The following is a 23,411-nucleotide window of genomic DNA, read 5'->3' as shown; positions in this document are numbered from 1 at the left end:
CCCGCCTCCAGTGGTGTCGCGACAGGCGTGAATGGAGAGACGAATGGAGACGTGTCGTCTTCAGCGACGAGAGTCGCTTCTGCCTTGGTGCCAATGATGGTCGTATGCGTGTTTGGCGCCGTGCAGGTGAGCGCCACAATCAGGACTGCATACGACCGAGGCACACAGGGCCAACACCCGGCTTCATGGTTTGGGGAGCGATCTCCTACACTGGCCGTACACCACTGGTGATCGTCGAGGGGACACTGAATAGTGCACGGTACATCCAAACCGTCATCGAACCCATCGTTCTACCATTCCTAGACAGGCAAAGGAACTTGCTGTTCCAACAGGACAATGCACGTCCGCATGTATCCCGTGCCACCCAACGTGCTCTAGAAGGTGTAAGTCAACTACCCTGGCCAGCAAGATCTCCGGATCTGTCCCCCATTGAGCATGTTTGGGACTGGATGAAGCGTCGTCTCACGCGGTCTGCACGTCCAGCACGAACGCTGGTCCAACTGAGGCGCCAGGTGGAAATGGCATGGCAAGCCGTTCCAGAGGACTACATCCAGCATCTCTACGATCGTCTCCATGGGAGAATAACAGCCTGCATTGCTGCGAAAGGTGGATATACACTGTACTAGTGCCGACATTGTGCATGCTCTGTTGCCTGTGTCTATGTGCCTGTGGTTCTGTCAGTGTGATCATGTGATGTATCTGACCCCAGGAATGTGTCAATAAGGTTTCCCCTTCCTGGGACAATGAATTCACGGTGTTCTTATTTCAATTTCCAGGAGTGTAGAATATTTGTCGAAAAGTTTAATGCATAATATTTACTTTTGTTCCTTATTTACTTATCAGAAAGCACATTGGTGCAAGGCTACTGGCCGCGACATTCAAAGTTAAGAAGGAGATTATATTGGTTTTATGTAAAAGAATTTAACGTTTATTATGTAATGGATATTATTGTTACTTTACTTAGAACGTGAAAGTGGTCAAGCTTTGATTATTTAAATACGTTAAAATGTAAAATAATGTAGAATAAGCTGTAGCAAATGAGATGGACGGCTTCAGGAAAGGGAACAGCCCTAGTCAGTTGAGCGACGACGTTCGGCACGAGGCGGACGCGGCCGGGGTCGGGCAGAGACGGTGCTGTGGCAGACGCGGAAGCGGACAGTTCGGCTGGAGACACCAAAGGTTACAGTTCCGATTGAGACGCGAAAGCGGACAGTCGTTCTTTAGCCAGCTACGAAGTGAAACGACTTAGAAAATTTCGTGTTGTGTCGTATCGCGGTACTTAGTCTCTGAGCGGTGAGCAGCCGAGGGCCTGGTGTGAACTCTACTTTTCGCGTACATAACTTGTATTCCGCGATGAGATTGTGAATGATCGAACTGTGTCAAATGTATATGCGCTTGAATGTAACAGTAACTCTAAATATGACCACTTTCGCTATTAGTTTGCTTACTGAATAAACAAATCGCAACTGTGTGGCCTACATCATTTATGGGTCGTTAATTTAGTTCCCGATATTATTATTACTGTTATTATATGTTATGTTAACTTTGTACTTCGCAAACTTGCCATCAGCCTCACAATTTAACCAAATGGTCACAAGTGTCTAGTTTAGGGCGTGTAATGCGACACGTGCGGTTCAACCGCTCGACGAGTTTGAGCCAAGACATTTCGGCGAAGAGGAACCACATGCGAGTCCGAACATCTTTGGGATGTTAGCTCGCAACCCGCAACCCCACAGCCGTTTGAAGCTGCTTACCGTATTCGTCTCTTGGTGTCCCTCTGAAGTTTTTACCCACTACACTTGCTCCAATACTAGATGTCCCAGAATGTGTGCTAGCGACTAGCCCATTCTTTTAGTGAAGTTATGCCAAAATTTCTTTTCTTCCTAATGCTATTCATTACCATTCATCGTTACGCGATCTACCCATTCGATCTTCAGCATTCTTCTGTAGCATCACATATCAAAAATCTCTATTCTATTCTTCTTTGAACAGATTATAGCCCTTGTTTCGACTGCGTTCAAGGAAACACTCTAGCCATATTTCTTCAGGAAAGTCTTCCTAACACTTAATTTTTAAATTTGCTGTTAGCAAGTTCCTCTTCTTGAGAAAAGCTTTTCTTGCAATTGCCTTTCTACATTTTATATCCTGTGTGCCGGACCGAGACTCGAACTCGGGACCTTTGCCTTTCGCGGTCAAGTGCTCTACCAACTGAGCTACCCAAGCTAGTGCTAGTACTGCAAGGTTCGCAGGAGAGCTTCTGTGAAGTTTGGAAGGTAGAAGACGAGATACTGGCAGAAGTAAAGATGTGAGGACGCAGCGTGTGTCGTGCTTGGGTAGCTCGGTTGGTAGAGTACTTGCCCGCTGAAGGCAAAGGTCCCGAGTTCGAGTCTCAGTCCGGCACACAGTTTTAATCTACCAGGAAGTTTCACTGCACACTCTGCTACAGAGTGAAAATTTCATTCTGATTTTATATCCTCTCGTCTTCAGTCACTAATAAGTTTCTTGCCTAAATAGCAAAACTCATTTGCTACTTTTAGTGTCTCATGTGCGTGTATGGCAACACCTTAGGTGCCATTGTTGTACCTTTCTAGACCACTTTAATAATGTACCTGAACAGAGACTTCAGACCACAGGCAGCCGCTACGACACTACTTTGCTTCTGCATGCCCGCAAGCAGGCTCTAGAGCAACAGAGGAGAACCACCAGCTTAAAGGGTAGCGAAGTCTTTGTACAGGTATATTCCTTGGGGTGTTGCCTAACTGGGGAACCCTTTGCCGTTTTATTCACGCATCCCCCTCCTCCTGCCCTTCACCTAGATCACGCCAAACGAGGGAGCGAAACAGGATGCCTGAAAGAGCATAAACACGCTTTGGTGCTTCGGCTCACGTTAAAATTTCGTCGAATGGTTTCCAACAGTCCCTAGTGGTTCCATCATGTATACCAGAGAAAAAGTGCGGTCGCGCTGAATACGAAAGAGGTCAGATCACATTGATGGGGTTGTAGGCCCTGGAAGGCCTTAGAGAAGGGCTGAATCGTTCGGGAATGTCAGCAGTGTCGAATGTTGCCAGAAACGCCATCCTGTTGCCCAGCACACTGTGAACTGTCGTCTTCGACAACGAATTGTATGGTAATCAATACCTCCAGGGGAAGGGATGGTGTCATAGACGCCCTTGACGCCACCCCCTCACCCCCTTTCGTGTAGATTCTGAGCGACGATGTGTCTGAAATGTTTTCCTCGGTCAACAATAAACAAACCGCTTGATTTAAACTCTGAGAGCTGTGGCGCTGACCTCTAATGCAGAGGCGTAAAAAAAGGATTGAAATGGGGATGAGACGATGTGTGGCGACCCTCCCATCTTGTGACACGTCATCGGTGTCATTGGACAGAATTGTGCTGAAATTTGGTGCGAATTTGACATCATTAGCCCTCCTCATACGTCACTTGAACATCTGAGCTCTGGCCTTTTTTTTTCACTTGTGTCGACACCTTGCTGTGTGAAGCGTCGCCGAGCCCAAGAATGACGTCGCATGGCGCCACAATTTTGCACACTTACAGAGGAAGGTTGCAGGCATCTTTGAGCATACTTTCAGACTTCTCCGTTGCAGTGGGATACACTCCGGGTCTCCAAAAAACTAAATCTTTAATTTAGTTGCTCAGTGTAACTAAATTTTTTGTAAACAAAATAAAAAGTATGCAGACATTGGAAATCTGATTATCTTTTTGGTCTGTTTCAAGCTATCACCATGGATTAATAGACTGATCTGAAATTGTTCGAAACATTTTACGTTGTTTCTTTTGGAAAGTCAGAGGTTATAACAAATTTTTAATTTTTTATAATAACACAGCAATGGTTATATGCCTCCTAGAGTGGCTCCTGCTCCTCACCAGTTTCAGCAGACTCCTATGAATTAAGCTGTCTGATGATGAGCAGAACAGAGGTCGAAACCGATCACCATTAAATAAATAAAAATCTTTATGTGGCTGAAGCTGTTTTACTATGGAAAGGTTAAGTACATTAATTGCTTCCATTTGGATGAACTATGTTGCTGTTGGTAACGTCTCCAATACACTAAGTGACACAGATTGTCAGGATATCAGTTCACAAAGCTCGTACGACTGTAATGTAGTATTGCTAAGTCTCAAATAACCAGGTATTCGCTTTCCATCTAAAAACATTATTTTCCTGCTCAAAGGTCGTGCTTTCTACCAAGGCGTCCTTTCAATTGGATTTTGCTTTTTGTCCCCTAATATGTGGTTAAACATAGAATCAAACAGAGGATCATAAATTTTAAAGTAATTCTGGGTGCAAATGCACGAATGGATATGGTCTTCGTAACGCCTCATTGACGTGTTGGCAACTTTCACTTGATCTTTCAATTTTCTCTTTGTGGTCCCACTCTGCAGAGCCCTCTGGAGTTACACGTGTAGATCCATATTGGAAAATGTTATCGTTCATCTGTTTTACACAAGATGTCCGTTTATTGCAATATTCTAAGATTTTTAACGGTCAATCCCTAAATGTGGAGTGTCTTTCTAAGCATTTCCCTCCCTGTCCATTTTTCTCACCCCCCCCCCCCCCCCCACAAGTGATCAAACATATCGCATTTCGGAGTATTGGACTTCAGTGTGGATCTGTGCTTCAGCCCCGTATAAACCTGCTAGTACCGTCATAGAATTGTGGAAATTGAACATTTTCTGTCATGAAATCTCCCTGTTCCTCATACGTTTGTATTTACAAACTAAGACAAAAAACGAAAAAGCACTAAGGATTTTTCTCAATTAGACGAAAATCGGTGTATGTCATGTACTTGTACAGACAAACAAAGGTTCATAATTTCAGGAAAATTGAATGATTTATTCAAGAGAAAGAGCTTCACAAATCACGCCACTCAGTAACGTTTCGGTCGACCTCTAGGCCGTATAGAAGCAATTATTCGGCTTGGCAATGACTGAAAGTTCTTTGGGTATCTTCTGTGGCCGAGCGGTTCTAGGCGCTTCAGTCTGGAACCACGCGATCGCTACGGTCGCAGGTTCGATTCCTGCCTCGGGATGGATGTGTGTGATGTCCTTAGGTTAGCTAGGTTTAAGTAGTTCAAAGTTCTAGAGGACTGATGAAAAAATGTGCGAATGTGTGTGAAATCTTATGGGACTTAACTGCTAAGGTCATCAGTCCCTAAGGTTACACACTAATTAACCTAAATTATCCTAAAGACAAACACACACGCCCATGCCCGAGGGAGGACTCGAACCTCCGTCGGGATCAGCCACACAGGACTGATGACCTCAGATGTTGCGTCTCATAGTGCTCAGAGCCATTTTTTTGGGTGTGCTCCTGAAAAATGTCGTGCCAAATTCTATCGAACTGGCGAGTTAGATCGTCAAAATACCAAGGTGGTTGGAGACCATTATCCAAAATGCTCCGAACTTCGTGAATTGGTAACAGATCTGACCATCTTGCTGTGGAAGGTAGAGTTTGACAAGCACGAAAATAAGCACTAGAAACTGTCGTTCTGTTCAAAATGGTTCAAATGGCTCTGAGCACTACGCGACTTAACTTCTGAGGTCATCAGTCGCCTGGAACATAGAACTAATTAAACCTAACTAACCTAAGGACATTACACACATCCATGCCCGAGGCAGGATTCGAACCTGCGACCGTAGCGGTCACCCGGCTCCAGACTGTAGCGCCTAGAACCACACGGCAACTCCGGCCGGCTGTCGTTCTGTGTGGGTGGCCATTATCTTCCTGAAATGTAACCTCTCGATAGCTTGTCACGAAGAGCAAGAAAATGGGACGTAGAATATCGTCAGCGTACCGCTGTTTTATTTGAGTGCCGCTGGTGACAACCGAAAAGGTGTTGCTGTTAAAGGAAATGGCACCCGACATCATCAGTCCTGGTTGTTTGGCATTATGGCGGCACACAGGCAGCTTGGTATCCCACCGCTGTCCGGGGCGTCTCCAGACACGTCATCGGCCTGGAATCTCGTTGAACGCAGTAGAATTGTCTTCAGTGACGAGTTTCCCTTCGAACTGAGCCCTAGTGAACAGCGAAGGCGTGCCTGCAGACGCGGCACCCTTACAACACAGTGGTACGTCGACGATATTCTACGTCCCGTTTTGTTGCCCGTCATGGCAAACCATGCTGGGCTTACATTTCAGCAAGATAATGCACACCTACACACGGCGAGAGTTTCTATTGCTTGTTTTCGTGCTTACCAATCCCTACCTTGGCCAGCAAGGTCGTCGGATCTCTTCCCAACTGACAGCGTTTTGAGCATCACGGGTTGCTCCCTCGAACCATCTCGGGATTTTGGCCATCTGACCAGGAATTGGACAGAATTTGGCCTAAGTAGGACATCCAACAACTCTGTCAATCAATGCCAAGCCGAATAACTACTCGTATAAGGGTCAGAAGTGGACCAACCCGTTATTGGCTTCTTCTATTTGTGACGCTCTTACCCCTGAATAAATCATCCACCTTTTTTTAATTTTAATTTTTTATTTAATTACCTTTGTGTCAGACTGTGATGTATGCGGGAAGTACTGTTTGAGTTCCGGCTGTGACATTCACAGCCCGCCTCGCTCAGAATGCTGTGGCATGAGTTTGAAGAAGGCACTCTTGTGTTATGCCGTTCTGGAGGTCAGTGCTATTTTCGAGTCTGATGTTAGTGATTGCTTTTTCGGTACGTTGAGAGGGTGATATGTAACTTGCCTATGTGCATTAAGGGCAAAGTTCCAATACTATTTTTTTAATTATTCACCATGACCGTCTCATTTACAGGTAACTATTTTCTTTATTTCCATCAAAATGTTACTGCAACTTACATGTATTGGATGCGTATCTCACGTGCCGAGATTCTCTCTTTTTATTTAGTGAGGAGAGTACGTTTCGAGGCTCGCTACAGAAACTGCTGTTATTCGTCGCAGTGGTAGTCAGGGGGTTTTGTCAATGTCCTTTGTCTACGCTTTGCCACTTGGACGGATTGCTCTACATTTCATTTTATAACTGGAGTTCCGTGTTCCACATGATATCTATGTACTTACAACTAGCAGTGCAATTAAATTACTTTCTAGGAACCAGTTGTATAGATTCACACGCAAATATTCTTTTACAACCATTTTCCTTGCTGCAAATTTTCCTAGTTAGATGAACTGCGCTGAATTGCACCCAACTGGTGGAATGCTATAACGTGATGAAAAAATGTACTGTTTTCCTTGAGCAAGTGAGAGAGAATCTTTAGAAATTTCTTACTGCAATTAATATCAACAATAGTGGTAATCTTTACTTGTATTATACTTTGCATTGTTTTGCAAGCTTTCAGCAAAGAAATGTACGTCTTGGCGGTTACGCAGCTGGCAAAGACGCAGTGCTTTATTGTACAGAAATTGTGCTTATTTAATGCCTTGAGTATCTGAGTTATTAAAACAGATTGGGTTCATTTGCACGGCGCTGTAAACCATGTTGCTTTAGACAGCTTTATTCTTCTTGAGACATCTGGCGGGGTTGTTCACGTTCAGGTAAATTCATTTCCTTTTGCTGGGCCCATTGTGAATCGTTGCGCAAGTAAGTAGGTGTTAAGTATCCAAGTAATTTTCTACAAAGTCGTAACAGTCGCTGCTAATTTGATACATGGGTCTGAATATTGTATTTCCTGGCGCATTTTTGCTAAATTTGGTGCACATTCAGACTTACATTCACGTGTAATCCGTGTTTGAAACAGAGGAGTAACTTTCAAGATGTAACGCGTGGTTACCTATAACAAGCATGAATAAACAAACGAATTCAGAGCTGCAGTAAACTAGGATTTGTATATCACATACATGAAGCAAGTTGACATGTTCACTATGAAGATGTGAGCAAATGATTATCCACCACTACCTTAAGTTCAGAACACAGTTGCATTGATTTCCATAGAAAATGCTGCTGATCAATGAAACCTTGAGCAATAGAAAAATTGGCCAGGTGCGAGTACAACTCACGTACTGAGGATTCCTTACAAACTTATATATGTATGACATAAAGGACAGTATTATTTTCTCCATTTTGGTCAGAGGATATCGCAGCTGTCTTCGTAAATTACACTGTAGGAAATACTGCAACCAGTCACAAGTTTTTTTTAAATGATTTTACTACACCATTGCTAGTTTCGGGGACTGATCCCATCGTCAGATGGTAGCGTTGACTTCTTTTCAAGTTTTACATTTGTTCCCTAAAATATAACAAAATTTTTGATGCTTTGTCTACAAAAGGTTTTACATTTGCGTCCTAAAATATGTATGTTGTGATTACATAACTTACACATATAGATGCTCTATACATTGGACTTACTTCTTGAAAAGCACTACATATTGTAGGACAGACGTTTGATTTTCTTTTACAATCCATACTGATCAATTACCTGAACTAAATACAAGATGGCGGATGCATTTGTTAACATCGGCTACTGATTCGATGTGCCAAAGAGAGTGATATGTGCAGAGATTTTCACCCTTTTGGAGTTATTTCAAAGACACTTCTTCACAGTACAGATAATTTTATACAGTTATACACTTTATTATTTACGTTTGAAAGATGCTGTTAATGGCTAGTGATGAATTTTCTGTCTGCCTATTAATTATTAATTCTATCATTTCAAACTGTAGGAGTTGTATGATTTTTGGAGGCACATTTGGTTTTTTTAATTCTTGTTAATCATTCAGTATGCAGTCAGGTTTATTACTTTACTGTGAACGTGATTGTGACATTTTTAGGGAGTAAACGTAAAAACTTTTGTGAAAGATGCATCACAATTTTTTATTTTATTTTAGGACACAAATGTCAAACTTGCAAAGAAATCAACGCTACTGCCTTTCGATAGGCTTAGGCCTGAAACTAGTAATGCTACAATAAAATCATTGAAAAATAAATAACTAAATAAGAACATAAAATGAATTTTTTTTAATGTGGTTGGTTGCAGTATTTCCTACCGTGTAATGAATAAATGATAGTTCCTTTTTATTCCATTGACTTAGAAGCTAATGTTTATTACACTGCCAAGAAACCATAGACGTAATACAAATTTCAATTTGACACGTCTACACGTTCCTTAGTAGACAGAAAGACAGGCAGGTCTGACAACAGATGACTGTTTTTTAACAATTTTCGGATTTTTTTCCTTAGATTGTACTCCGAAAATTTGCTTCTTCGCAAATTCCATGTTTCTAGGTCAACTGGAAATACCGTGTATGTCTTGATAAGTGAGTTTGTGGGTCTCAAAATATAAAATAAATATGTAAATGGTCTATCCTTTGATTGTACTCACTCAAAAGCTTTACTTTTATACGCCGTCAAGTGATCGTAGACCTTAATATGTGACGTAAATTTCAACTTGATACCTTTACCCCTTCCTGAGGGAAAGGGTTTTGAACTGTCGGAAAGACGGAGAGACAAATGGACAACAGAGTGGTCCTGTAAGGGTTCCACTTTCATCGGCTGAGGCACGGAACCGCAAAAACGAAAAAAAAATGTTATTTTTATCAACGGGAAGGTTTGTCACTTAGTAGCTAATTAGAACCCCCAATTAAATTAACAATTTTTAATTGCACAATACGATAAATTTAAGAAAAAGTTAATTATTTTCTTCATGGTACGCCCTGTTTCGAAGGAGAACTGCCGAGCAGGAACGTCCTATTTTTTTGTGGCTACGAATCAGACTTGTAGCAACATAGAGTAACTCAGCGTGAGCATCAGGCAGATGTGGAAATGATTCCATTGTATTCATAAAGTGTACTTGTTTTGAGCAACATAATTCAAAAAGTCAAAAATGCATTAGCTGCGATGAAGAAACCCAGCATATGGCTTTAATGTCTGCTGGAGTTGGTTTATAAAACATTGTCTGTACATTCACAAAATATTAATTTGCTGCTATGTTTCAAGCGTGCATTTGTAACCGAATACCTTGGCGCATGTTCTTTTTGATTACATTGTTTTCAGTGACTAACTCTTTCATCAGTGTTCCATTTTTTTCTGTCATTCATCGGATCTTTAACCTACGAAAACATTTGCGTTGATGTAAATAATATGAAGTTCAACGGTGTTAAAGAGTTCACCCCTTTACATCTGACGGGGTAAGTCAGTTGCATCGTCAGAGAAAGGCAAACGAGTATCACCTGCAATAGTAAACCATTGCGACTATAAAATGAACTGACCTGTTGAGAACTGAATTTTCAAATTTGATGACTACTCGATTTGACAACTTTATTTCTGAGTTCTCTCTTGTCGTGAAAACGCACTGAATGTGTATTTCTCATATTACAACCCTGTAAGTCCTTGAGACAGTTATTTGTTTAGACACAAAGTAATTATATATTACTGTATATTATTCGGGCATGCCCGAAAGAACAGACACCATTTTGATCCCGCAGCCGTTATTAATCAAGATACAAAGGAATTAGGACATGTAGCTGCTACTGGGCATCGATTTAAATCAATGGGGAAAGTTGAAAACGTGTTGCGGACCGGAATTCGAACCCGAATCTGCTGCTTTCTAGGCAGATACCCCGACCACTGAGCCATCCAGACACAGAGGTCTGCACGGACTATCCTAGCACTCCTCCCGTCAGATCCAAATTCTCAGCTTATCCACACACTACGACTGTAGTGCCTCTTGCCCATTAGCCTCATAGCTTGCGTCAGTTCGCGGGTTCCCGTAAGAGTGAGAGCCTGGTGTACATCTTCGCTATAGCGATCATTGATCATCCTCCCCTTGATTATATATATATAAATGGCCGAAAGAACAGACACACACACACACACACACACACAATACACAGGTTCACTACTGGAAGCCCGAACTCACCATTACATCAGTGGCTCTATACATGAAGAATGTAACCTACCAACGTTAACCTGAAAGCCTTTTCCTGTTAACTGAAATTAACAAATCACCCTCAAATTTGGAAGCTACTCGGTAATATTTTAATATTTCACAGTTTTTTGTGAAGCATCCATTACTGTAGGCAAGCTCTATTATGCAATCAACTATTTTAGTTTCCTTACAATTAGACATCAAAAACTATCCTCCTACACATCACTCTAAATCACTCTACGCATCACTCTAAGTTACTCCGTGCTGTGTGATCGACTTGGTCGGCGTAAGTGTTTGACTCGTTGCATTCCTGTAGAGCCGTTACCGACAACTAGTCAGAAAGTCGCAGTGGAATGTGCACGCTAGCGTTTCTCAGTGGAACGCCTGCTGCCATTAGAAACACTGTCTTCTTGTTCTTGCGCGCATGTCAGTGGCTGCAAACGTTCCGCGATACATACATTTAAGAGTGGTCTTTGTCATGTATTTGGCTATCACAACTTTCATTCCAAGATGTGAAAAAAGAAGCACTGCCACATGTAAACTTTACGTGTATTTATTTGTATTATGATCGACATACATGAACGTATTTAGGAACACTAAGTAATTCATCTACTGACAAAGATTATAATACTGAGAGTAAAAAATCGTTTGCTGTGAAGAACGCTAAATAAAGATATGAAAATGGCCGTTATTGAACCTCATAATTATGGTTTAGCACAAGAGTAAAGCTGTTCCCTTGATAGAGTGTAGTACACCAGTGTGTGTGTGTGTGTGTGTGTGTGTGTGTGTGTGTGTGTATCCTGATCCTCCCCTTAGAATTGCAGCAAGCCATTCTCATTTGCGATTAAAAGTGCAGTGAATATGTAAAACGTGACCAGCTGACACCCTGTCCTTATGAGAGGCAAAGAGTTATAAGAACAGTCATAAAAATCGGGACGTGAAAGTAAGTTTTAACAATGAATGTTTTTCTTCAAAATTATGCATTAGTATGTAAGCTATTATAATAATTTATTTACATTTTTGATACATACTGTACATCAGTACTGTTCATTAACAATTGACTAGAACAATCAAGATACAATCAAGTCATGTTTACATGCCGACGTCATCTAGAACACTATTGGTCAATCTTAATATGAACGATAAATTTTTACGAAAATACATTTCAAGATAAAAGCGTTTTTTAATCAGATAGATATATTGCATAACCTTGTACTCGAGCGCTCGAGATTATAGATGAGAAATAACATTTGGTACAAGGCTTAAACAATACAATCTTTGTCTGAATAGACGAAGTGTTGTTACTGTCAGTACCGTTCCGTGGTGTCAAGGGGAAACTGGCACCAAGATATGGCGATGTGTTAGAAAGGAGATAAATTCATGGGAACAGAAAAATATTAGACACAGTATCGTTTTATCTTTTGTTGAGAAGACAAAAATCTGCATCATTGCACATTTTATTAGATCTCAAGCATACTTAAATTAAGATACAGTGTTCTGTTACATTGGAACACAATCCCTGAGAAGTTAAAATAATGAGGCATTGCAAAGCTACGTTAGTTCTAATTGTTACGTGGTATTACATTATATGATTCACTGGAAGTTCAGTTGGAGCTATTCTACGGAAATAATACAACACGCAAAAAATTTTCTTGACGCCTCCAAGTCATGTTAGAACAAAAAGGTCGTCTTCAGACTAGAGAATAAGTAATTTCTACAAAATGGCACTGTACTATGTATTATTATGGTTTACTAAGTCGTAATTGTGTAACAGTCTACTATTGTACTCAGATAGATTAATTGAAAATGATGACGTGAGAAGATTATAAACAGTCCTATCGAAGTTAATTTACGATATAACAATAGTGAACAGAATTTAACTGAAATAATGGTTACAGCAACTACTAAAATCTTTCTACTTCATAAACTATCGTTGAACTAATGTCGTCTTGAGGAATAAATTTAGTAACTATTGACGCAATTAAATCAGTCGCCAGCTGGGAGTAACTGTGGATCCTGGTGACTGGGAGACGTCAAGAACCGCTGGTAGCGATGCGGGAGAGCCTACGTCATTAATCCTTCTTGCAGTGGTAGCATTGGCAGCTCTTTGCCGACTTGAACACCAAATCTCTGGGCCCGTCGAGACACATCACACGGACCTCCACCTGAAACACAGTGCATTACCGTCTATAGCGAAACATTGACCCGAAATGGTAACACCAGAAAGTCTGCTCATGTAAGTATGAGCAAACAGCAGCAGCTAATGGTTGTAGCAAACGTGCCCATTTTCCTGAAATAGTGCGATATGTTAAATCACAGTTTTGTTCTGCTCCATTTCATTTCTCTTTTCTCGCCAGACAACTGTACGATCTTTTTTTTTTTTTTCAAGCTGGCATGGATCCTGGAAGAAGGAAAAGTTACTACAGTGCCGGCACTTAAGAGAAAGAAGAACACCATTATGCATTTTTGGAAAGAAGGGTGACGAAAAGGCAGCATTAACCGTAAAGAACATAATGCAATGAGTTCTGGTTTGCTTCTATTTGCAAGTAAATTCATTTATATTTTGCCACAGACGTTTCGCCTCAATTTATTGTGAAGCACCTTTAGAAGCCTGAAGTATATACCTAGTTACGTACTGATCCTGCCATTTATTCAGCTGCACTTGGATGTAATCTCAGAACCATCAATATAGTGTTGCTATACGTTGTTCGTCGTAATTTTATCGTGGGTGTCAGCATTACTTTTGCTGTAGTTTTTTCATTATAAGATTAACACGAATGTTAACATTGCTCTGTGTAAGTAAAGTAAAGCTACATCAATCTGAAGACTGTTTCCAACACCACAGTGTATTACCACGCATGGTCCTGTAGGTGTTGGTACGTCCTTGCCTCCCTCCGACTTTTGAACTAACCTACCCAGCATGTTACACGGGGAAATACTGTCTAAATTAGATTCCGACCCACGATGCAACTTAGAATTTTTCACATCAACAAACATAATCACAGGGCAATAAGTAATAAGTGAGAGATAAAATCCTATGACTGACCAGGGATAGAACTTGAGACTTTTGGATTTGTAGTTTACCACTAAGCTCCGTGAATTAACCGACAGAGGAAAGAGAAGACCTGCCCAAAGTAGCAGCACAATGTTTACGTCTGGGAAAGAGACGGAGAGAATAAAAGCGTACATTGCAGTAATCTTAAGCCCAGTGCGCTATGAGACGCAAAACTGCGACTCAATGTCAGAAGGCTGCTTCTGGACGGCAACTCATATGAATTCGTGGCATTGCATCTAAAATCCAGCGCCTGCAGCATAGTATTTCCCAGGCATTTTGAGTTCCACTCGAAATGACATTCTCAGACTCGGCTTTGCGGAATATTGTTGGTGCAGACGTGAGTCAGAGAAAAGCGACAAGTTAATATCGCACTGTGCCGCCATGCAGTGTACACTCTGACAAGTTACAGCTCACCACACGTTGCATAAATGGCTTAATAATCGCAGGTTCAGTGACCCAGTGGGTGTTTATATTCGCGTTGCAACAGTACGTTCTCACTACGTACGGTGTGTAACCGCAAAGAAATTGAACAACTTACAGCTCTTTGTAGAGACAAGCAGAAATTGTGGGATCCTAAAGACAATAAATATCACATAAAAACAAAACTACGTGATGACTGGCAGTGGGTCGTCAGTGATGTCGCATGCGAAACCGATGAAGCGAAGAACGATGTGAATACTTCTATGACAATAGCTGATATCTTGAATAGATACATGAAACTCATAAAACAATCTGCCATTGCCAAAAAGTTTTCTTGATACTGCAGTTGTTCAGTATCTGTCCATTATTCGTGGTTGATATATAACACATATTAAATCTTCGAACTACATTCGATAAAAAAAATTTCAAACTGCAGAGTCTTGCCGCAAGTAATTATTTGAAAAGAGTATTTCCACAGTACATTGCTCTACTTGTTAACACTGATCTTGAACACTGACAACATATATTTTTCAAATGCCGGTACAGCACAATAAATGCGGCACTTGCAATCTTAACTTGCGAGGCTGCGGCACCATTATTCACGACGCGGCGCGGCTTCGTCCAAACTGAGTGAGCGTGAACCCTCATACTCTTTTGACTTACCGACAACATTCGGTACGTGTTGAACGCGAAGAGGTCAGTGTCAACGCACCGTAACGTATTCCGAATACGTTATACATAAGATTGGTAAACGAATTTCCACTGACTAGAAACAGATATTGATCTATTGTGAACATAGTAAGTTATTAAGATATGGTGGCTACTTTAGTTTGGAGAAATTTACTACCTAAAATACAACAACCGAAAAGTAGCAGCACTGCTTATAAACGTTGGTGGATGCTTGAGGTTCAGTAAGAAACATGCATGGGTACAACCTTCTACATACCTATAAAGTGGAGGATGGGATGGAATTCAGAAATTACTTGTGAATGACGACAAACATTTTCTAAACGCTTCCAGAGATGGTTGGGAGACGCATTTCGAAAAAAAAGAGGCGACATTTTCAGACTTACAATTTCTGCCACCCTGGGATCAGCAGACGCACTTCGCACTCATAATTCACTGCATATTCTTCGGACAGCAGGAAATGAGTTATAGCTTCGCAGAATAGTAATAAATATGACCAATAATCAAAACATAGCCACTTCATTGTTTGACTACGGTATGACACTAAGATGCAAAAGAATCAAATAGAATAATTTCCCTGCAATAGTTTGACAATGACTGCATATAGAAAAAACATGCGAATCCAGAATCCGTCGTTTTTAATTTTTATGCATTTTTTTTTCTTTTTTAGCGGCGCAGCAGATGACTCAACTTTCAGCTTTAAGTTTTCCTTCAATCAAATCTAGATGCGTCCACGATTCTTTGCATGGCAGCGTGAGAACGTCCGTTACAAAGAACTGTGACAATGAGTTTAAAGACTGAATCATTGCGTACTGCGATCTACAGGAGCAGTGCCGCCGCCTTTTTGGCAGATGCCTAGATCAGAACTTTTCAGGAGGCAATGGAGAGCACAAGCGTTGTGATAAATTGGGAAGGGCGGACAGCGGCATGTTGCGCAAATTGTGCGCTTTCTTTCGAAGCACGACCAGATGCTGATCATAAGCGAAGCCATTCACCACACTATGATGATAGTGAGTACTTTCTCTGCATTAATGGGAAAACAGGTCTCATAGACTTCTATAAATTTTTCTCGCCCTATATTTCCTCAACACACAAGCTTGTAATCACGATTATGCCCACGTCTGAAATGATACGCCTGTGCCTAGAACGTGTATTTTGCACTATAAAAGTCGGCACGAGGCATATGCTGAATCGATTTCTGTCCTCGCTGTGAAGAAATGTTTAGAAGGTAGCTGAGTACGTCATTTACAGTGACTTTTTTGGGTTAATGTTCAGTGGCAACAAAACTACTGATAAAAAAGAAACTTACACATCTACATTTATCTTATCGACTCAGCTGTTTATCTCCGATAGTAAACGAAAGGCAGTACTGTTAATTAGGAATTTCTTTCCCAACATTTAGCTCTTGAATAGGAAAAACTGCACTAACCTGTTTTTCTTTCTCGTCTTATTCCGAAAGACGTTGAGAAGGTAGTGATGTCGGAGGCATTCAGTTCGTATCCGTCGACATGGTTGACGAACCAACAACTGACTAACGAAAGAAGAACACTGAGCGAGCCGGTATCTCGGTGGGGTAAATAATGAACTGCCGCAACAATACAGGCAAGTAGCCAGCTGCAGCTAGTTGTTATCGCCTAATGAAGTTCCAATAATGTCTGTCGTTAATACATTCACTGTGGCCACCGCAACGAACCGTCGGGCGTTAATGCTCATTTTTGACACTTTTAGAGTTAACAACCTATCTTAAACTTATTAGTCTAATGAGGTAGAGCAACTGATTTTTTTTAAAGCACTTTAGTTACGTGACTGAACCGTAATGTAATACTTCGTGTTTTTACCCCAAGAAAATTTAGTTTTAACCCTCAGGGGGTATTTACGCCCAGGTTGGGAACCACTGATGTAAAGGTATTAGACAGGGGTTTTCAGACTGTGCGTCGCAGTTCCGAGAGGCATTGCGGCCTTACAGTAGGGGCAACGCAGTGGTTTCATAAAAAAATAACATTTGGTTTATTAGCTTTCTGAATAAAGGTACAACGTGTGCACTAATAGTGGCATGTAGCAGGCCGAACAGTAAATGTTGTTGTTATGACAGCGTGCTAGACGGCAGTCTAACTGTATTATGTGAGTCGTTCTTATTCAATAACAATCAGCCTGAAGATTGGTTTTGTCTTATGCTGATGGTTTTAACTGTTGTTTATCTTATGTGATTTGTGATTCTTTGTCAATTATATTTTAAATGTATCATGCAGTCCCGAAGACAAAAATAGAATAAAAAGCAAGAAGTATGACGACTGTTAACTGAATTTTGGTTTTATGTGCACTACTTCTTTAAGTGAAGAACTACCACAGTGTGTTATTTGTTTCCAAGTCCTAGCTACTGAAATCATGCTTCCTAATAAAATAAAACGACATTTGCAGTCAAACTATGGTCGTTGGTAAACAACTCACAAGAATAATTTTCTTACAAGTTAAAAATATGACAGAATAAAAAGACTTTCACTACATAAGCTACGATTCCTAGAACGACTCTTCTTTAATCTTACAAAGCTGCCTACAGTGTAGCAAAGAGCAAGAAACCGTACACCATACCGGAATACCTTATTTCACTTGCTGCTCCGGACGTGGTATCTATAACGAGAGGTGAGTCAGATATGAAACAACTGGCAAATGTGCCCGTGTCAGACAACAGAATTCGTTGTAGAGTACTCAATATGGCTGCGAAGTTAGTGATCAGTTAGTTGAAAAACTCACCGGTAATGATTTTCAAATTCAGCCACATGAAGCTACAGACAATCACAACAGGAGTTCCAGAACTTTTCCCCTTACAGAACACTTTGAAAATCCTACAACTTTAATGGAAAATGAAAATGAAAGAAACCGATTTTTCAGTGATTACTCCAATTTTAAATCATAACTATCAATATATTTCCATTTATTGAGATGTTTCGGCTACTGGCATCATCAGATCAAGACTGAAAATACGAAGAACTAAGTTCACTGTCAATTGTTGTGAAACCTAAGCCTAACCGAAACGTACATTTCCAATGACGCACCGCTTTCGATAGGACCTACAGTTATTTGCTTATTTAAGAAATATCATTTTTGTAATTTTACGGAATTTTTTGGCCATGTTCGCCATCTTCGATCGAATTTCATGAAAGAGAAAGAATCCCAAATTTAATTTCCTATGAATACATATTTTTTGTTTTGTTTTCGGGCAATATTTTTTTGCAAATTTAGCCGTGGGCCGTCACACAATACTTGGACTAACTAGCACCGGGGTGGGGCACCTGCATTAGCGTGCCTATCCGATGGACCGATCACCATAAACTCACAAGAGCTGTCATGTCATGAGTCACTGCGGAGAGGTTTCGATACTAATCAAGGGCATTGGCCCGAAGTCTGGTAATGGCGACGAAATTTTCTTCCACCACTAAGTTTCAAAATGGTTACGACAGAGTCAAGCGCTTCAGCGACCTCGGCCATGCCACTGTAGCTGGAAAGGGATTTGGGGGTGGGGGGGGGGCGGAGAGGTTTACATCGCTCCGTGTATGCAGCCACCACCTGAGCCAGCGGCCGGACTTACGTCTTCCGTCTCCATGATGTTGCAGCACTGCCCGATGCTGGTGATGGCCTGGTGCGGGTTGACGCGCAGCGTGTTGAGCGCCGACGGCACGGACCACGACTCGCAGAAGCCGCGGCACGCGTTCGTCGTGATGGGGAACTCGATGCAGTCCGGGATGCTGATCTTCCGCGTGTGCCCTGCAACACCAGCAGGCGGCCGTCACACAGGTGCGTGCAGCCCGGCCAACGGCGGTTGCCTCACTTCGTGCAAACAGGCTATTCTTCTATAGAATCCTTGTAATACTCAAGCCGCTGACACTGGTATCTAGTACCTAACAAGACACGTTTACACGTTTGATCTGCACAGTAATAACTGAAACCACAGACAATAAAAATAATGTTACCGCTATCAGATTAAGAAAAAAAAGTGCGGCATTCGAAGTTCAGAATATATTAGCAAAATGAAACACATATCTCCGTCTTGCAAAAAATTTATGGTTTTCAGAGGAAGGGACTGCATCAGATTAAAACATCAAAACTGGAAATCAAGTTGACAACTTAAAGAAATTAAGAAAGCTTCCAATTAATGACGAAGTTGTTACGGCCCCAGTAGAAGCTCGTATTGGGATTCCTAAGAACCGTGCCGGCACTTTTCAGGGGCAGGTTTAGAGAAATCAGGGGAAACCGGCATCAGTAAGACCAGACGGAGATTTGAAACGACGTCCCCCTGAATACGAGTCCACTGGCCCATCTCAGTTGTGTGCATGGGAATGGATATAGGTATAATTCAGCATCTTACACTTGCAGATCTAGCATCGATAAAGGAGGAGTTGCCATTTACGCAGAACAAGGGTTTAAATTAAAAAATGTAGATGTAAGCAAATTTTTTGTCGATCAGCACTCTGAAGGTTGTGCATGTGAGCTACAGCTAGATAATGTATTATCTATATTACTAACAGTGGACAGGTCCCCATTAGGAGTTTGGAAGCTATTCATAAAAACGTTGGACTCCCTATTATGCTGTCTGTCAGACAAAAACAAGAAGTTATGAATTCAGTGTAAACTTTCTAAGCAATTGTGGTGGGAAAAGTGAACTATAAGTGTTATGAATGACTTACAATCAGTGATCAATTTCCCTACACATAGAGCTCAAAACAGTATCACTCTAATAGATAATGTATTTGTACAGCAAGACGATGTAAAACTAACTCATGCTTTCCCTGTGTCAAATGGATTATCAGACCATGATGCACAATTGATTAACTTACAAAATCTAGCGGGGTGTTCACTTCAGAAACTATTAAGTAAAAGTGTAAGGTTGTTCATATCTATAGAACACTTCAGAGAAAGTTTAAGAAATGTTAACTGGGGAGATGTATATAATGAGCCAAATGCTAACGATAAATTCAACATATTTCTTGATACATTTATATCCCTTTTTGAACAACGTTGCCCAAAGAAATTACTAAATGTGACACCAAACAGTTCTGGGCTTCAAAGAAATCTTGAATTACTACAGGTATTAAAGTGCCTTCAGAAATAAAAAGAAACTGTATGAGCCAGCAAGAATTAGTAAAGACCCAGAAATAGTTTTACACTAACATACTGAAAAAAGTTGTCAGAAAATCACGAAATATCTATGTTAGAGACGAAATTAACAACTCGGGCAATAAAATCAAATCAGTATGGAATGTTGCTAGAAGGGAGACAGGAAAAGTAACCACTGGAATAGGTAGTATTACTATTAAAGTTAAAGAGAATGAGACCAGCTTAACCAACAGTAAACAAGTAGCTAATGTATTTAACAACCAATTTATAAGTGTAGGTGAAAAAATTGGTTAGCTTAGTTGAACAGAAAAAGCTAAGCAGTACATGGAAGAGTCAATCTTGAGAAATTTAGTCAGATTAATTTTCACGTAACAGCCTCCTGTGAAATAAGAAAAATCATTAAATCTCTGAAACATAAATGTCCTGTTGGAATAGATGACATCTCTATCAACATATTAAAACAATGTGAGGCAGTTACAGTTGATATTCTGAGTCATTTATGTAATGCATCACTAACCCAAGGTACATTCCCAGACAGGTTAAAATATGCCATTGTCAAGCCTCTCTACAAGAAAGGGGAGACCACAGATGTCAATAACTACTGTCCAGTATCCCTTCTTGCAGCATTTTCAAAAATCGTTCAGAAAGTAATGTATTCGGAATTGAGTCATCTCAACAGTAATGGGATACTGAGTAAATCACAGTTTGGATTTCAGAACTGCTGTTCTGCTGAGACAGCGATTTACAATTTCACTACCCATACAATAGAGTCTTTAAATAGTAAAATGTCACCAATAAGAATTTTCCGTGATTTATTCAAAATGTTTGATTGTGTGAACTATAACATTATGTTACAGACATTACAATGTTATAAATGGAACAGCATTTGAGTGGTTTAAGTCATATCTACAGAACAGGAAGCAAAACGATGTCAGAAAGCTTTCCACTTCATCTGACGGGTGAAATTGCGTTAGGTGTTCCACAGTCTTCGATCATGGATCCCATTCTTTCTTGGTATATGTGAATGACTTCCCTTCTTATCTGAAACAACAAGCTAAACTGGCTGTTTGCTGATGATACAAGCATCATTATTAATCCAGTAAAAGAAACTCCAATAGAATATGATACAAATAACATCTTTAGAAAAGTTTTATTAGCTAGTTTTCTGCGAATTGGCTTGTGCTGAACTTTATAAAACCACAGTAATTCAATTTTCTGCTGCAAGGAGTATAGTTCCTTCAATAAATGTAACATATCAACAGAAGTCAGTAGCCAGGGTAGAGCATACTAAGTTTTTGGGTGTACATATAGATGAGAATATTAGTTGAAAAATTCATATATTGGAACTCCTAAAGCGACTAGGTTCACTAACTTTTGCAGTCAGAGTAATTGCGAATTTTGAGGATACAGAAATTACTAAGCTAACATATTTTGCATACTTTCACTCTCTGATGTCATACGAAATAATATTTTGGGGTAATTCAACACTTAGGCAAAAAGTATTCACTATTCAAAAGAAAGAGGTTAGAATAATGTGTGGGGCTCGTAGTCGCACATCTTGTAGGCATTTGTTTAAAAGGTTAGGAGTTTTTACAACAACCTCACAGTAAATTTAGTCAATAATGAAATCTGTTCTCAACAACATGGACCACTTTAAAAACAACAGTGACATTCCTGATTATAATACCAAAAGATAAAAGACTTACATTATCCTCTGCTTAATCTATCGTTATTAGAGAAAGGGGTTAAACATGCTGCTGTAAAACTTTTCGAATAATTACCAGATGAAATAAAGTATCTGATAGACAGCAGTAATAGTTTCGAAAATTAATTGAAATCATATGTCCTTGACAACACCTTCTGTACCACAGATGAGTTCTTGAATGGGAATAAAGAAAATTTGTCGGTATAATATAAGCATTTTGTGTCATTTAAGGGAATGGGGTAGGTAATAACAATTTTAAGATTGAGTCGTGTGCGCATTTCTTATGCACTTGCCACGTTCCACATCATAACTGTTACCGTGAGATTTATCAACGGAACACGTAAGTAAGTAACTAACTAACTAACTAAAACTTCAAAGTAGAAAAATTCAGTATTTTCATATTTTGATGGTCTGCTTAAAGTTGAAAAAGAAATCGGTTACCATAATAAATCTTCCACTATACATCTACATCCATACTCTGCAAATCACTCTGAAGCGCATGACAGACGATAGTTCCTATCGTACCAATTGTTAGAGCAACTTTCCTTTCCAATCACGAATGAAGCACGGGAAGAATAATTGCTTAAACTCCTCTGTATGTCCTGTAATTAGTCTAATATTGCCATGCTGCATATGGTACCTTATTGATTCGCCGTTTCCTGGCACATGACTTATAACTCTTCCGACGTTTCCCCTCCACCCCCCGCCCCCTCTTTCCTCCATCACTTGTGCCAGTACCTATCTTTCCTATTTCACTTTAGTTTATTAAACTTTACCAGAGTTCTCCTTGATACGTTTCTGGACGAGAATTCAGTGAAAGACGGAAATCGTGGAGAAATCGTAAAACAACAGATTTTAAATTGATTATAAAACAGTCTTGATCGCAAAGGCACGATTATTGCAATGTACCGATTTCGATTGTCACATGGTCGGCTTTAGACCTTTAAAACTGTAATACGATGCGGGATATAAATCAGGGGGATACGTAAAAGGAAAATTAGCTATAAAATTGCAAAACTTGTAGCTGTACCTATATCGATGGACAATGGGTGTACAAGGAGCAGAAACCGTTGAATGACGACATTTAGCTGCTGGAGAGAGCAGCGCAAGCTATTTGCTAAATACTGCAGGCTCCACCTACAGCTGACTGCATGACGTCAGCGTTAGCTGCGCTGCTCTATCCAACACTTGACTATCGTCATTTGGTGGTTCCTGCCCCATGTACAGCAGTGATCCATCAATGTGGGTATACATGTTTCAGTATTTTACAGATAATTTTAAGTTTCTTTTATATTTACCTCTAATTTATATCCTGTATCATATAACAGGTTTCAAGGTCTGAAGGTAATCATGCGACAATCGAAACAGGTGACACTGTAATAAACGTGCCTTCGCGATCTAGACAGTCTCATAGTTAAATTCAAATATTCTACTTTGACCTCTAAATTTCTCCAGAAACGTTTTCAAAAATAATCCTCAGCTTTGAAGTCGTTTCTAGAATGAAATGCTGAGAGTGCCCTCATGTGGCGACTGTTCGTGGTACCATCCACATATGTACTCCGCTAGCTACCAAGCGGTGTGTG

General features: G+C 40.5%; 1 protein-coding gene across 1 annotated transcript in view; it reads right to left on the bottom strand.

Annotated features, from left to right (window-relative positions):
* Positions 1 to 11,943: 11,943 nt before the first annotated feature.
* LOC126092702 (uncharacterized) overlaps positions 11,944 to 23,411 on the bottom strand; it is a 372,947-nt gene continuing 361,479 nt past the window's right edge. The window contains exons 5-6 of the mRNA XM_049908425.1: positions 18,598 to 18,773; positions 11,944 to 13,014 (exon numbers count right to left, since the gene is read on the bottom strand). Coding sequence (XP_049764382.1) covers positions 12,922 to 13,014; positions 18,598 to 18,773 — 269 coding nt within the window. The 3' untranslated portion in view covers positions 11,944 to 12,921. The remainder of the gene's footprint in view (positions 13,015 to 18,597; positions 18,774 to 23,411) is intronic.

This window comes from Schistocerca cancellata, chromosome 7 (genome assembly GCF_023864275.1).
Source record: "Schistocerca cancellata isolate TAMUIC-IGC-003103 chromosome 7, iqSchCanc2.1, whole genome shotgun sequence".
In the NCBI taxonomy this organism is placed as follows: Eukaryota; Metazoa; Arthropoda; class Insecta; order Orthoptera; family Acrididae; genus Schistocerca; species Schistocerca cancellata.
The sequence above is the reverse complement of the archived record's forward strand: the minus strand, read 5'-3'. Positions and strand labels throughout refer to the sequence as shown.